This window comes from Ranitomeya variabilis, chromosome 6, assembly GCF_051348905.1.
Source record: "Ranitomeya variabilis isolate aRanVar5 chromosome 6, aRanVar5.hap1, whole genome shotgun sequence".
In the NCBI taxonomy this organism is placed as follows: domain Eukaryota; kingdom Metazoa; phylum Chordata; class Amphibia; order Anura; family Dendrobatidae; genus Ranitomeya; species Ranitomeya variabilis.
This window is the reverse complement of record NC_135237.1, coordinates 14,914,316-14,929,934: the sequence shown is the minus strand read 5'-3', so window position 1 is coordinate 14,929,934 and position 15,619 is coordinate 14,914,316. Positions and strand designations below refer to the sequence as shown.

At 51.9% G+C, this 15,619-nt stretch overlaps 1 protein-coding gene across 3 annotated transcripts in view; it reads left to right on the top strand.

The window, feature by feature from the left end:
- The window catches only part of NBEAL2 (neurobeachin like 2), a 149,219-nt gene that overhangs the window by 114,080 nt on the left and 19,520 nt on the right, over positions 1-15,619 (top strand). For 2 of the 3 annotated variants that reach the window (XM_077267882.1, XM_077267880.1), the window contains 14 exons: positions 1,184-1,342; positions 1,505-1,664; positions 1,751-1,839; positions 2,992-3,669; positions 5,661-5,839; positions 5,925-6,078; positions 6,159-6,296; positions 6,543-6,848; positions 8,299-8,448; positions 9,210-9,367; positions 9,442-9,566; positions 10,747-10,864; positions 14,906-15,063; positions 15,174-15,307. In XM_077267882.1, coding sequence (XP_077123997.1) covers positions 1,184-1,342; positions 1,505-1,664; positions 1,751-1,839; positions 2,992-3,669; positions 5,661-5,839; positions 5,925-6,078; positions 6,159-6,296; positions 6,543-6,848; positions 8,299-8,448; positions 9,210-9,367; positions 9,442-9,566; positions 10,747-10,864; positions 14,906-15,063; positions 15,174-15,307 — 2,706 coding nt within the window. The remainder of the gene's footprint in view (positions 1-1,183; positions 1,343-1,504; positions 1,665-1,750; positions 1,840-2,991; positions 3,670-5,660; positions 5,840-5,924; positions 6,079-6,158; positions 6,297-6,542; positions 6,849-8,298; positions 8,449-9,209; positions 9,368-9,441; positions 9,567-10,746; positions 10,865-14,905; positions 15,064-15,173; positions 15,308-15,619) is intronic. The other variant, XM_077267881.1, reaches the window with a different exon arrangement.

Below are 15,619 nucleotides of genomic sequence, written 5' to 3'. Positions count from 1 at the left end.
GCAGAATAGTGAGTGCAGCTCTGGGGTATAATACAGGATGTAACTCAGGATCAGTAATGTATGTACACAGTGACTGCACCAGCAGAATAGTGAGTGCAGCTCTGGAGTATAATACAGGGGGTAACTCAGGATCAGTAATGTAATTTATGTACACAGTGACTGCACCAGCAGAATAGTGAGTGCAGCTCTGGAGTATAATACAGGATGTAACTCAGGATCAGTAATGTAATGTATGTACACAGTGACTGCACCAGCAGTATAGTGAGTGCAGCTCTGGGGTATAATAGAGGATGTAACTCAGGATCAGTAATGTAATTTATGAACACAGTGACTGCACCAGCACAATAGTGAGTGCAGCTCTGGGGTATAATACAGGATGTAACTCAGGATCAGTAATGTACTGTATGTACACAGTGACTGTACCAGCAGAATAGTGAGTGCAGCTCTGGAGTATAATACAGGATGTAACTCAGGATCAGTAATGTAATGTATGTACACAGTGACTGCACCAGCAGAATAGTGAGTGCAGCTCTGGAGTATAATACAGGATGTAACTCAGGATCAGTAATGTATGTACACAGTGACTGCACCAGCAGAATAGTGAGTGCAGCTCTGTAGTACAATACAAGATATAACTCAGGATCAGTAATGTAATGTATGTACACAGTGACTGCACCAGCAGAATAGTGAGCACAGCTCTGGGGTATAATACAGGAGGTAACTCAGGATCAGTAATGTAATGTATGTACACAGTGACTGCACCAGCAGAATAGTGAGTGCAGCTCTGGGGTATAATACAGGATGTAACTCAGGATCAGTAATGTATGTATGTACACAGTGACTGCACCAGCAGAATAGTGAGTGCAGCTCTGGAGTATAATACAGGATGTAACTCAGGATCAGTAATGTAATGTATGTACACAGTGACTGCACCAGCAGAATAGTGAGTGCAGCTCTGTAGTATAATACAGGATATAACTCAGGATCAGTAATGTAATGTATGTACACAGTGACTGTACCAGCAGAATAGTGAGTGCAGCTCTGGAGTATAATACAGGATGTAACTCAGGATCAATAATGTAATGTATGTACAAAGTGACTGCACCAGCAGAATAGTGAGTGCAGCTCCTGAGTATATTACTGGATAATGATGTCAAGTCTCCCTGTGTTTCTTGTATTCCAGGTGTGCGGGATCCTGGATGTTTTTCTCAGCCTCTTGAAGGGAAACGTTAATAACGAGCTGCTTTACATTTTCCTCCTGGAACAAGGAAATATTGACGTCTTCTATTTCCTTCTTGCGCAGAAGAAATTCTCCGATCAGTTGAGGGAGAAAGTCTTTAAGGTCGGTGATTTCCCTCTCACACTTATTCTGGCCGTGCAGATGTCGGAGCTTTCTGCAGGTCGTGAATGCTTCACTTTCTCCATAGCCTTGATGGCTGAGACCAGGCAGCAGTAGCTTGCATAGGACATGAGGTGTAACTTCCGTTTTCGTTACTTCCTCCAGATCTTGTATAAGTTGGTGAAGTACGAGAAGGTGAACGAGCGTCTGAAGCATCGGCTGAAGCTGAAGGACATTGGGTACCAGGGTCTGATCTCCTTCCTCAGCGACGTCCCAGTGTCCATGCTGCTGATCCGCTGCCTCTCCGAGCAGGTCCTGGGCTCTGGTAAGACTGTGACTCGGTGCCGCCTCGCTGAGCAGTGCTGGTGCCGCGCTGCCGGCAGGTCTAGCATCTCCTGTTTTTGGCTGCAGATGTGACCCCTAATTACAAGGATCTTCTGGCCGTGGTTTACCTGTCGCACAGGGCAGAGCTGCCAGTGAAGCTGGATGTTTGTCGTAAGGTAAGAGGTATAATGATTGTGCCACATCCTCAGTGCTGCGGTGTAATCCCAGCGCATCCAGCCATGACTCGGGGGAGTTCTGCACTACATGTCCCAGGATGCACTGCAGAGGGGCATATCAATGACTCGGGGTAGTTCTGCACTACATGTCCCAGGATTCATTGTTGCAGAGGGGCACATTCATGACTCGGGGTAGTTCTGCACTACATCTCCCAGGATGCACTGCTGAGGGGCACATCATGACTCGGGGTAGTTCTGCACTACATCTCCCAGGATGCACTGCTGAGGGGCACATCATGACTCGGGGTAGTTCTGCACTACATCTCCCAGGATTTATTGCTGCAGAGGGGCACATTCATGACTCGGGGTAGTTCTGCACTACATGTCCCAGGATGCATTGCTGCAGAGGGGCACATTCATGACTCGGGGTAGTTCTGCACTACATCTCCCAGGATGCACTGCCGAGGGGTACATCATGCCTCTGGGTAGTTCTGCACTACATCTCCCAGGATGCATTGCTGCAGAGGGGCACATCATGACTCGGGGTAGTTCTGCACTACATGTCCCAGGATGCACTGCCGAGGGGCACATCCATGACTCGGGGTAGTTCTGCACTACATCTCCCAGGATGCATTGCTGCAGAGGGGCACATCATGACTCAGGGTAGTTCTGCACTACATCTCCCAGGATGCACTGCCGAGGGGCACATCATGCCTTAGGGTAGTTCTGCACTACATCTCCCAGGATGCACTGCCGAGGGGTACATCATGCCTCTGGGTAGTTCTGCACTACATCTCCCAGGATGCATTGCTGCAGAGGGGCACATCATGACTCGGGGTAGTTCTGCACTACATGTCCCAGGATGCACTGCCGAGGGGCACATCCATGACTCGGGGTAGTTCTGCACTACATCTCCCAGGATGCATTGCTGCAGAGGGGCACATCATGCCTCGGGGTAGTTCTGCACTACATCTCCCAGGATGCATTGCTGCAGAGGGGCACATCATGACTCGGGGTAGTTCTGCACTACATCTCCCAGAATGCACTACAGAGGGGCACATAATGACTCGGGGTAGTTCTGCAGTACATGTCCCAGGATGCATTGCTGCAGAGGGGCACATCCATGACTCGGGACATTTCTGCATTTTCTAGCTTTTTCACCTAATCTACTCCCAACAAGACATCATACGGCAGCTCGCCAAGCAGACCGGGTGGCAGGATCTCCTGACCAAGCTTTACATCAAAGAGTCATACGAGTCGAGACCCCGCAGCCTGAGCAGCCCCCTGAAGAGGATGGGCGGCAGTAAAGATGGGGAACCGGGGCTTTACCGGGAAAGCTCAATAGACCAGACGGATCCAGATCCCGTTTTCCAGGCCTTCGAGGCTGGTGACCTCGACTTCTCGGAAGGCTTTTCTGATCTCTCCGTATCACCGGCCGCCAAAGGGAAACCACTTCACGCTTATAACTTCAAGTCCTTCGACTCTTCGGACCAAGCCAGTCACTGCTCCTCCAGTATGGCCGACGCCTCGGAGGAGGCCAGCTGCCCGGACGGACCTCCCTACGACAATGCCTACCAGCCCCTCTCCCCTTTCTCCATGTCTCCATTCGACCTGCGCTTGGACCTGGGAAGCGCCAGCTCGGCCATCACAGCCGAGAGCGGGAACCAGACACCCGTCAGCCAGCCAGGAACGCCCTCGCCCCTGGAGACCTACAAACCCTTCCCAGGGATGCGGGCGAGGAAGAGCTCCAGCCTGTCAAATGTTCTGGATGACAGCAGCTACCAGGAGACGCTGCCCAGTGACACCATCTCCAACACCAGCAACCCCCAGGTAGGTAGGCAGCGGCCATTACTCTTCTAGGTGTCCGGGGCCGATCACTGCTGTGTCTGCAGCTCATTTCTCCATGTACACGTGCTGCCGACATGACAGGACACAAGCAGTGCTATAGAAGCAATCCGCAGTCATGTCTGTAGTCCATGGCCGCCATGCGGGAGCCCTGTGAGCCATCGCCTACCTGCCGCCATCCCCGGCTCCTCATCATCAACTCTGCATAATGTGGAATTACTAATCAGAGCCACAGCCGGTGACTACAAACATCTGATGGTGGAGCTGGCCCAGGGTCACCTCATGTCTTCCCCGCCCCGTGCTGCACTATGTCTTCCCCGCCCCGTGCTGCACTATGTCTCCCCCACCCCGTGCTGCACTATGTCTCCCGCACCCCGTGCTGCACTATGTCTCCCAGTGCTGCACTATATCCCCCCCGCTCCGTACTGCACTATATCCCCCCGCTGTACTATGTCTCCCCCCACTGCACTGTCTCCCTCGCCCTGTGCTGCACTATGTCTCCCCCGCCCCATGCTGCACTATGTCCCCCAGTCCTGCACTATATCCCCCCCGCTCCGTACTGCACTATATCCCCCCGCTGTACTATGTCTCCCCACACTGCACTATGTCTCCCCCGCCCCGTGCTGCACTGTCTCCCCCGCCCCGTGCTGCACTGTCTCCCCTGCCCCGTGCTGCACTGTCTCCCCCGCCCCGTGCTGCACTGTCTCCCCCGCCCCGTGCTGCAGTCTCCCCCGCCCCGTGCTGCACTGTCTCCCCCGCCCCGTGCTGCACTGTCTCCCCCGCCCCGTGCTGCACTGTCTCCCCCGCCCCGTGCTGCACTGTCTCCCCCGCCCCGTGCTGCACTGTCTCCCCCGCTACACTGTCTCCCCCGCCCCGTGCTGCACTGTCTCCCCCGCTACGCTGTCTCCCCCGCCCCGTGCTGCACTGTCTCCCCCGCCCCGTGCTGCACTGTCTCCCCCGCCCCGTGCTGCACTGTCTCCCCCGCCCCGTGCTGCACTGTCTCCCCCGCCCCGTGCTGCACTGTCTCCCCCGCCCCGTGCTGCACTGTCTCCCCCGCCCCGTGCTGCACTGTCTCCCCCGCCCCGTGCTGCACTGTCTCCCCCGCCCCGTGCTGCACTGTCTCCCCCGCCCCGTGTTGCACTGTCTCCCCCGCCCCGTGCTGCACTGTCTCCCCCGCCCCGTGCTGCACTGTCTCCCCCGCCCCGTGCTGCACTGTCTCCCCCGCCCCGTGCTGCACTGTCTCCCCCGCCCCGTGCTGCACTGTCTCCCCCGCCCCGTGCTGCACTGTCTCCCCCGCCCCGTGCTGCACTGTCTCCCCCGCCCCGTGCTGCACTGTCTCCCCCGCCCCGTGCTGCACTGTCTCCCCCGCCCCGTGCTGCACTGTCTCCCCCGCCCCGTGCTGCACTGTCTCCCCCGCCCCGTGCTGCACTGTCTCCCCCGCCCCGTGCTGCACTGTCTCCCCCGCCCCGTGCTGCACTGTCTCCCCCGCCCCGTGCTGCACTGTCTCCCCCGCCCCGTGCTGCACTGTCTCCCCCGCCCCGTGCTGCACTGTCTCCCCCGCCCCGTGCTGCACTGTCTCCCCCGCCCCGTGCTGCACTGTCTCCCCCGCCCCGTGCTGCACTGTCTCCCCCGCCCCGTGCTGCACTGTCTCCCCCGCCCCGTGCTGCACTGTCTCCCCCGCCCCGTGCTGCACTGTCTCCCCCGCCCCGTGCTGCACTGTCTCCCCCGCCCCGTGCTGCACTGTCTCCCCCGCCCCGTGCTGCACTGTCTCCCCCGCCCCGTGCTGCACTGTCTCCCCCGCCCCGTGCTGCACTGTCTCCCCCGCCCCGTGCTGCACTGTGTCTCCCCCAGTGCTGCACTGTGTCTCCCCCAGTGCTGCACCGTGTCTATCCCGCCATGTGCTGCACTATATCTACCCCTCCCCCCCCCCCCCCCCCCGCTGCATCACTGGTGTGTAATATGTGCTTGTGCTCCAGCAGACCCCAGAAGAAGAGCTGTGCAACCTCCTCACCAACATCATCTTTTCCATCACATGGAGGGGAGTGGAAGGTCAAGAAGACGGAGCCTGGAAGGAGCGGGGTCAGGTCTTCTCCGTCCTCACCAAGCTGGGATCAGCCTGTGAGCTGGTGAGACCCCCGGATGAGATCAAAAGGAGGTGAGTGATGGGGATGGTGAGGACTCTGTCCCCCCGCAGCCATCATGGAGGGATTGCTCAGCTCCTCGCCTCCGTCTGTCCTCAGCCTCCTGGAGATGATGTTAGAATCGGCGTTGACGGACATGAAGGAAGCGTCATCGTCCGCCATCCTCGGGCACAGCGTGCTGAAGCTCCTGCGCCTGCTGCAGGATTTCCTCTTCTCTGAAGGAGAAAACAATGAAATCCTCTGGAGTGAGAAGGTGACTTTCTAGTTTTCTCATCTACTTCCGAGATTTAAGAGGCTTCTTGGTTTATAAAGAGAGTTTCTGCATCTCGTCAGATATTCGAGGGGGTCACTAACTTACTGGAAAAGCTGGATGTGTGGAATTACTTGGTAAACGGGACGTCGGACCTGAAGGAGATGGCACAGATCGGCCTCAGGATCATCATAGGATTCATCAAGCTCGATGACCAACAGGTGAGGGCGCGAAACACCCGAGGGAAGGGTCACATGGTGGACGGGACGGGGCTTGATTGCATTAGGACAGTCGCAGTGGCCATTAACCTCGTACTGGTACATGTGCACCAGGGTCCGCATGTGTGGGGTGGGCTCAGGAGCTAATGCACACGATCATCTGCCTGAATCAGCAGCGACTAGAGCCAGCTCCGATCACTGCCGCTATCAGTTGTGCCCGTGGTGTAAACCTGTGATTCTTCCATTCAGATGCATTTATCGGCCTCCTCAAAGCTTCACGAGATCCTGAAGTACGCCACAGCCCTAAAGAAGGAGGAGGCCTGCTTCTTACTTGGCAGCCTGCAGGTCCCGCTCCTGAGCTCTGTCAGCGCCAAGTCCGAGACCTTCTTAGGCCTGGTGCCCATCATCCGGACGGTCATGGACCAGTGTTACGAGTGCCTCCAGCTGCAGGAACACCTGCCCTCCCTGCCACCTACCAATGGGAGTCCGACCTTCCATGATGACCTCATGAGGTTCTGCAACAGCTCCGAATGGAAGGTCTTCATAGAAAAGCAGGTCAGGAGAGTGATCTGGACGTCCTTGTAAGAACCGTCCTAATAATTATAACTTTGTTTCAGTTCCTCGTCGTATTCCTCACCCTCAGTTGTGTGAGCCAGACTAGATCCAGATGAATTTTCAGATCGCATACAGTGTTGGAAATAAGTATTTGATCCCTTGCTGATCTTTTAAGTTTGCCCACTGACAAAGACATGAACAGTCTATAATTTTAAGGGTTGTATAAATTATATACATTTATTTGCATTTTGCAGTGAGAAATAAGTATTTGATCCCTCTGGCAAACAAGACTTAATCCTTGGTGGTAAAACCCTTGTTGGCAAGCCCAGCAGTCAGACGTTTTTTGCAGTTGATGATGAGGTTTGCACACATGTCAGGAGGAATTTTGCTCCACTCCTCTTTGCAGATCATCTCTAAATCATTTAGATTTTGAGGCTGTCGCTTGGCAACTCGGAGCTTCAACTCCCTCCATAAGTTTTCTATGGGATGAAGGTCTGGAGACTGGCTAGGCCACGCCATGACCTTAATGTGCTTCTTTTTGAGCCACTCCTTTGTTGCCTTGGCTGTATGTTTTGGGTCATTGTCTTGCTGGAAGACCCAGCCTCGACCCATTTTTAATGTCCTGGCGGAGGGAAGGAAGTTGTCACTCAGGATTTTATGGTACATGGCTCCATCCATTCTCCCATTGATGCAGTGAAGTAGTCCTGTGTCCTACTATGGGGGGGCGACTGTTTGTGGAGGTGACTTGTGACTATATAAGAGGGGCGACTGGGGGCGCGACGGTATGGGGCGATGACTGAATGGTGTGGCAACTGTATGGGGGCACGAATGTATGGGGCGGCAACTGTATGGGGGCGATGACTAAATGGTGCTGTAACTGTATGGGGCGGCGACTGTATGGGGGCTACAACTGTATGGGGGCATGACTGTATGGGGCGGCGACTGTATGGGGGCACGACTGTATGGGGCGGCGACTGTATGGGGGCACGACTGTATGGGGGCGGCGACTGTAAGGCTATGTACCCACGTTGCGGATTAGGTTTAGGAATTTTTGGTGCGGATTCTGCATCTCTTGGCAGAAAACGCAGCTGCGGATTTGACGCGTTTTTTTGTGCAGATCCGCAAAAAAGAAGTGACATGCTACTTTTAATTCGCAGCGTTTCTGCACAGAATTTTCCGCACCATTAGCACAGCATTTTTTTTTCTCATTGATTTACATTGTACTGTAAATCACTTGCGGATCTGCAGCGTTTCTGCGCGGAAAAAACGCTGCGGATCCGCAGGAAATCTGCAACATGTGCACATACCCTAAAGGAGCAGTGACTGTATGGGAGCGGAGACTTATGGGGCGGCGAATCCATTCAACCTCCGACCAATCCCCAGCAAGGAGGACCTGGAGCTTGGGACATCGTATAACTACAGTGTAACGCGGCTCCTTCCGCCCCGCCAGGTCCAGCCTGCGATGGAGCAACTAGAAAGGGACACATTCACAAAAAGCCACAACCAGATGTCGTCCTTCTGGAACTCCTGCTACGATGCCTTAATGAGCAGCTCCCTGCGAAGAGAGACTGAGAAAGGGGAGAGCAGGGGCAGATTTCAGGTAAGTCCTCACCTCCAGAGCTGCGGTCACTATTCTGCTCTTACATCGTGTCTTATCCTTCTGTCACCTCCATAGCTGCACTCAATATTCTGCTGTTACATCGTGTCTTATCCTCCAGTCACCTCCAGAGCTGCAGTCACTATTCTGTTGTTACATTGTGTCTTATCCTCCATATCTGCACTCACTATTCTGCTGTTACATCAGGTCTTATCCTCCAGTCACCTCCATAGCTGCTCTCACTATTCTGCTGTTACATCGTGTCTTATCCTCCAGTCACCTCCAGAGCTGCAGTCACTATTCTGTTGTTACATTGTGTCTTATCCTCCATATCTGCACTCACTATTCTGCTGTTACATCAGGTCTTATCATCCAGTCACCTCCATAGCTGCTCTCACTATTCTGCTGTTACATTGTGTCTTATCCTCCAGTCATCTCCAGAGCTGCAGTGGCTATTCTGTTATCACATGTCTTAGCCACTAGTCACATTCAGAGCTGCATTCTGCTTTTTCCAGCTTGTCACGTGATCAGAGGAGCATCCCTGGCTCTTTTTTTGCATTTTTTTACATACACATCTGTGAAGCTGAAGCTGCAGGAAGCACTGGGGGGATATGAAGTCTTGCAACCCTAGAGCTAGGCGGATGTCTGCCTCATTAGGATTGCAGCTCTGGATGTGATTGGAGTATAGCCCACATAGGCTGTGTCTTTTTGGACTGTTGATAAGACTTCTCATGTTTTGCCCCTCTAACGCCATTTTTGTGCAGGAGCTGGTGCTGGAGCCCGTCCTGAAGAGGATCCGTTTGGAGAACCAGCGCTATAACAGCGTGCTGAAGCAGATCAACAGCCACCACAGCGCTGTGCTCCGACAGTGGAGATCGCTCCTGCGCCTGCTGTCCGGCCCCTGCGGAGCCTGGGCCCACCAGTGAGTCCTCATCTGGGGTCTCTGCTCACAGCTGGGGGACTCCATCCATCAGTAACCCATCTGTCCTCTCATAGGAACCCAGCGGAGGTGCGGTGGAAGCTGTCCAGTGCCGAGACCTACTCCAGAATGCGGCTGAAGCTGGTGCCCAATTACCAGTTTGATGCACACAGTGAGGCCAGCGCTCTGCGTGACAACATGGGTGAGGACGGCTGTGTGCATGCTGTATTTGGATCACAGCTCAGGGGCGGTGCTGGGTCAGTGGCACATGGACGGCTGTGTGCATGCTGTCTCCTGATCACAGCTCAGGGGTGGTGGTGGGTCAGTGGCACGTGGACGGCTGTGTGCATGCTGTCTCCGGATCACAGCTCAGGGGAGGTGGTGGGTCAGTGGCACGTGGACGGCTGTGTGCATGCTGTCTCCTGATCACAGCTCAGGGGCGGTGATGGATCAGTGGCACGTGGACGGCTGTGTGCATGCTGTCTCCGGATCACAGCTCTGGTGGTGGTGGATCAGTGGCAGATGTTCGGCTGTGTGCATTCTGTCTCCGGATCACAGCTCAAGCGGTGGTGAGTCAGTGGCATATGGACGGCTGTGTGCATGCTGTCTCCTGATCAAAGCTCAGGGGCGGTGGTGGATCAGTGGCACATGGACGGCTGTGTGCATGCTGTCTCCTGATCACAGCTCAGGGGCGGTGGTGGATCAGTGTCACATGGACGGCTGTGTGCATGCTGTCTCCTGATCACATCTCAGGGGCGGTGGTGGATCAGTGGCACGTGGACGGCTGTGTGCATGCTGTCTCCAGATCACAGCTCAGGTGGTGGTGGATCAGTGGCAGATGAACGGCTGTGTGCATGCTGTCTCCTGATCACAGCTCAGGTGGTGGTGGATCAGTGGCAGATGAACGGCTGTGTGCATTCTGTCGCCGGATCACAGCTCGGGCGGTGGTGAGTCAGTGGCATATGGACGGCTGTGTGCATGCTGTCTCCTGATCACAGCTCAGGGGCGGTGGTGGATCAGTGTCACATGGACGGCTGTGTGCATGCTGTCTCCTGATCACAGCTCAGGGGCGGTGGTGGATCAGTGGCACGTGGACGGCTGTGTGCATGCTGTCTCCAGATCACAGCTCAGGTGGTGGTGGATCAGTGGCAGATGAACGGCTGTGTGCATTCTGTCTCCGGATCACAGCTCGTGCGGTGGTGAGTCAGTGGCATATGGATGGCTGTGTGCATGCTGTCTCCTGATCACAGCTCAGGGGCGGTGGTGGATCAGTGGCACATGGACGGCTGTGTGCATGCGGTCTCCTGATCACAGCTCAGGGGCGGTGGTGGATCAGTGTCACGTGGACATCTTCCATTAATGACATTTACCTTCCCCTTCAGGTACTGATGCCGGCCAGGCAGTGGGAGATTCTTTCCCTCTTGCTGTTGCAAAGGAGGCAAAAGTGAATGAACAGGAGGACGACCAGTTGGCCGAGGAAGACCTGCCGAATATTAACCAGTGAGCAAAAATCACTCCCTTCATCCATGAACCCTGGAGCTCACAGTTTGATCTCACATTCTCATTTCCCTATCAGATGATGGAATGCAGCAGCACTCTCATCATCCCGTTTATATCCAGCACACAGTATCCCTCCCATCATCCTTCACATTCTGATTTCCCTATCAGATGATAGAATGCAGCAGCACTCTCATTATCCTGTTTATATCCAGCACACAGTATCACTCCCATCATCCCTCACATTCTCATTTCCCTGTCAGATGATAGAATGCAGCACTCTCATCATCCTGCTTATATCCAGCACACAGTATCACTCCTATCATCCTTCACATTCTGATTTCCCATCAGATGATAGAATGCAGCAGCACTCTCATTATCCTGTTTATATCCAGCACACAGTATCCCTCCCATCATCCCTCACATTCTCATTTCCATGTCAGATGATAGAATGCAGTACTCTCATCATCCTGCTTATATCCAGCACACAGTATCCCTCCCATCATCCTTCACATTCTCATTTCCCTGTCAGATGATGGAATGCAGTACTCTCATCATCCTGCTTATATCCAGCACACAGTATCACTCCCATCATCCTTCACATTCTCATTTCCCATCAGATGATAGAATGCAGCAGCACTCTCATTATCCTGTTTATATCCAGCACACAGTATCCCTCCCATCATCCCTCACATTCTCATTTCCATGTCAGATGATAGAATGCAGTACTCTCATCATCCTGCTTATATCCAGCACACAGTATCACTCCCATCATCCCTCACATTCTCATTTCCCTGTCAGATGATGGAATGCAGTACTCTCATCATCCTGCTTATATCCAGCACACAGTATCCCTCCCATCATCCTTCACATTCTCATTTCCCTGTCAGATGATGGAATGCAGTACTCTCATCATCCTGCTTATATCCAGCACACAGTATCACTCCCATCATCCCTCACATTCTCATTTCCCTGTCAGATGATGGAATGCAGTACTCTCATCATCCTGCTTATATCCAGCACACAGTATCACTCCCATCATCCTTCACATTCTTATTTCCATGTCAGATGATAGAATGCAGTACTCTCATCATCCTGTTTATATCCAGCACACAGTATCACTCCCATCATCACTCACATTCTCATTTCCCTGTCAGATGATGGAATGCAGTACTCTCATCATCCTGCTTATATCCAGCACACAGTATCACTCCCATCATCCTTCACATTCTTATTTCCATGTCAGATGATAGAATGCAGCACTCTCATCATCCTGCTTATATCCAGCACACAGTATCACTCCCATCATCCTTCACATTCTTATTTCCATGTCAGATGATAGAATGCAGCACTCTCATCATCCTGTTTATATCCAGCACACAGTATCACTCCCATCATCCTTCACATTCTCATTTCCCATCAGATGATAGAATGCAGCACTCTCATCATCCTGCTTATATCCAGCACACAGTATCACTCCCATCATCCTTCACATTCTCATTTCCCATCAGATGATAGAATGCAGCACTCTCATCATCCTGTTTATATCCAGCACACAGTATCCCTCCCATCATCCCTCACATTCTCATTTCTATGTCAGATGAGAGAATGCAGTACTCTCATCATCCTGCTTATATCCAGCACACAGTATCACTCCCATCATCCCTCACATTCTCATTTCCATGTCAGATGATAGAATGCAGTACTCTCATCATCCTGCTTATATCCAGCACACAGTATCACTCCCATCATCCCTCACATTCTCATTTCCCTATCAGATGATAGAATGCAGTACTCTCATCATCCTGCTTATATCCAGCACACAGTATCACTCCCATCATCCTTCACATTCTCATTTCCCATCAGATGATAGAATGCAGCACTCTCATCATCCTGCTTATATCCAGCACACAGTATCACTCCCATCATCCCTCACATTCTCATTTCCATGTCAGATGATAGAATGCAGCACTCTCATCATCCTGCTTATATCCAGCACACAGTATCACTCCCATCATCCCTCACATTCTCATTTCCCATCAGATGATAGAATGCAGTACTCTCATCATCCTGCTTATATCCAGCACACAGTATCACTCCCATCATCCCTCACATTCTCATTTCCCATCAGATGATAGAATGCAGTACTCTCATCATCCTGTTTATATCCAGCACACAGTATCACTCCCATCATCCTTCACATTCTCATTTCCCATCAGATGATAGAATGCAGTACTCTCATCATCCTGCTTATATCCAGCACACAGTATCACTCCCATCATCCCTCACATTCTCATTTCCCATCAGATGATAGAATGCAGTACTCTCATTATCCTGTTTATATCCAGCACACAGTATCACTCCCATCATCCTTCACATTCTCATTTCCATGTCAGATGATAGAATGCAGTACTCTCATCATCCTGCTTATATCCAGCACACAGTATCCCTCCCATCATCCCTCACATTCTCATTTCCCATCAGATGATAGAATGCAGTACTCTCATCATCCTGCTTATATCCAGCACACAGTATCACTCCCATCATCCCTCACATTCTCATTTCCATGTCAGATGATAGAATGCAGTACTCTCATCATCCTGCTTATATCCAGCACACAGTATCACTCCCATCATCCTTCACATTCTCATTTCCCATCAGATGATAGAATGCAGCACTCTCATCATCCTGCTTATATCCAGCACACAGTATCACTCCCATCATCCCTCACATTCTCATTTCCATGTCAGATGATAGAATGCAGCACTCTCATCATCCTGCTTATATCCAGCACGCAGTATCACTCCCATCATCCCTCACATTCTCATTTCCCATCAGATGATAGAATGCAGCACTCTCATCATCCTGCTTATATCCAGCACACAGTATCACTCCCATCATCCCTCACATTCTCATTTCCCATCAGATGATAGAATGCAGCACTCTCATCATCCTGCTTATATCCAGCACACAGTATCACTCCCATCATCCCTCACATTCTCATTTCCCATCAGATGATAGAATGCAGTACTCTCATCATCCTGCTTATATCCAGCACACAGTATCACTCCCATCATCCCTCACATTCTCATTTCCCATCAGATGATAGAATGCAGCACTCTCATCATCCTGCTTATATCCAGCACACAGTATCACTCCCATCATCCCTCACATTCTCATTTCCCATCAGATGATAGAATGCAGTACTCTCATCATCCTGCTTATATCCAGCACACAGTATCACTCCCATCATCCCTCACATTCTCATTTCCCATCAGATGATAGAATGCAGTACTCTCATCATCCTGCTTATATCCAGCACACAGTATCACTCCCATCATCCCTCACATTCTCATTTCCCATCAGATGATAGAATGCAGTACTCTCATCATCCTGCTTATATCCAGCACACAGTATCCCTCCCATCATCCCTCACATTCTCATTTCCATGTCAGATGATAGAATGCAGCACTCTCATCATCCTGCTTATATCCAGCACACAGTATCACTCCCATCATCCTTCACATTCTCATTTCCATGTCAGATGATAGAATGCAGTACTCTCATCATCCTGCTTATATCCAGCACACAGTATCACTCCCATCATCCCTCACATTCTCATTTCCCATCAGATGATAGAATGCAGTACTCTCATCATCCTGCTTATATCCAGCACACAGTATCCCTCCCATCATCCCTCACATTCTCATTTCCCATCAGATGATAGAACGCAGCACTCTCATCATCCTGCTTATATCCAGAACACAGTATCACTCCCATCATCCTTCAGCAGATTGGGTAAAAGATTATTGATAGAATGTGATTTTCGGCTGCAGTGCCGGTTATTAATTTTATGATACAATGTTAATGGTTGGGGGTGAGGAAGGGGCCGATCACCAGTGGGGCAGTGACCTCGTGTACCCATAACCGAGGAAGACCCCTTGATTTCTGGGCACTAAGCCCCTCTACCTACATCGCTGCCCCCTGCGTGCAGTTGGGGGTCCGCCGAGTTGTCCCCTGACATTCTCGCCTCCTGTGCCGCAGCGTGGAGATCAAGGAGCAGAGTCAGAAGGAGAAGCTGGTGATCTCCGAGGACTGCGAGCTCATCACCATCGTGGCGGTCATCCCCGGGCGGCTGGAGGTCACCACGCAGCACATTTACTTCTATGACCTCAGCAGCGACAAGGAGGAGACTGAGGAAGGTAACGACGCTGGTGTTTCCTACATTCACTGACAACAAGCAGAGATCTTGAAAATTGTGACTCATCGAAATAATTATAATACAGTGTAAGTATTTTCCTTCCGTGTCCAGGTATTGGCTACGACTTTAAACGCCCCCTGTCGCAACTCCGTGAGGTCCATCTGCGGCGGTATAATCTGCGGAGATCCGCCCTGGAGTTCTTCTTCATCGATCAGGCCAATTATTTCATCAACTTTAAGAAGCAGGTTATTATAGCAGCAGTCATCACTGTATACCTGCGGCTGTCATCTTCACCACTAGGGGGAGCTGCCTACATCCAGATTTATACAGCCACCACTAGGAGGAGCTCACTACATCCAGATTTATACAGCGACCACTAGGGGGAGCTCACTACATACAGATTTATACAGCCACCACTAGGAGGAGCTCACTACATACAGATTTATACAGCCGCCACTAGGACGAGCTCACTACATATAGATTTATACAGTCACCACTAGGAGGAGCTCACTACATACAGATTGATACAGCCACCACTAGGAGGAGCTCACTACATA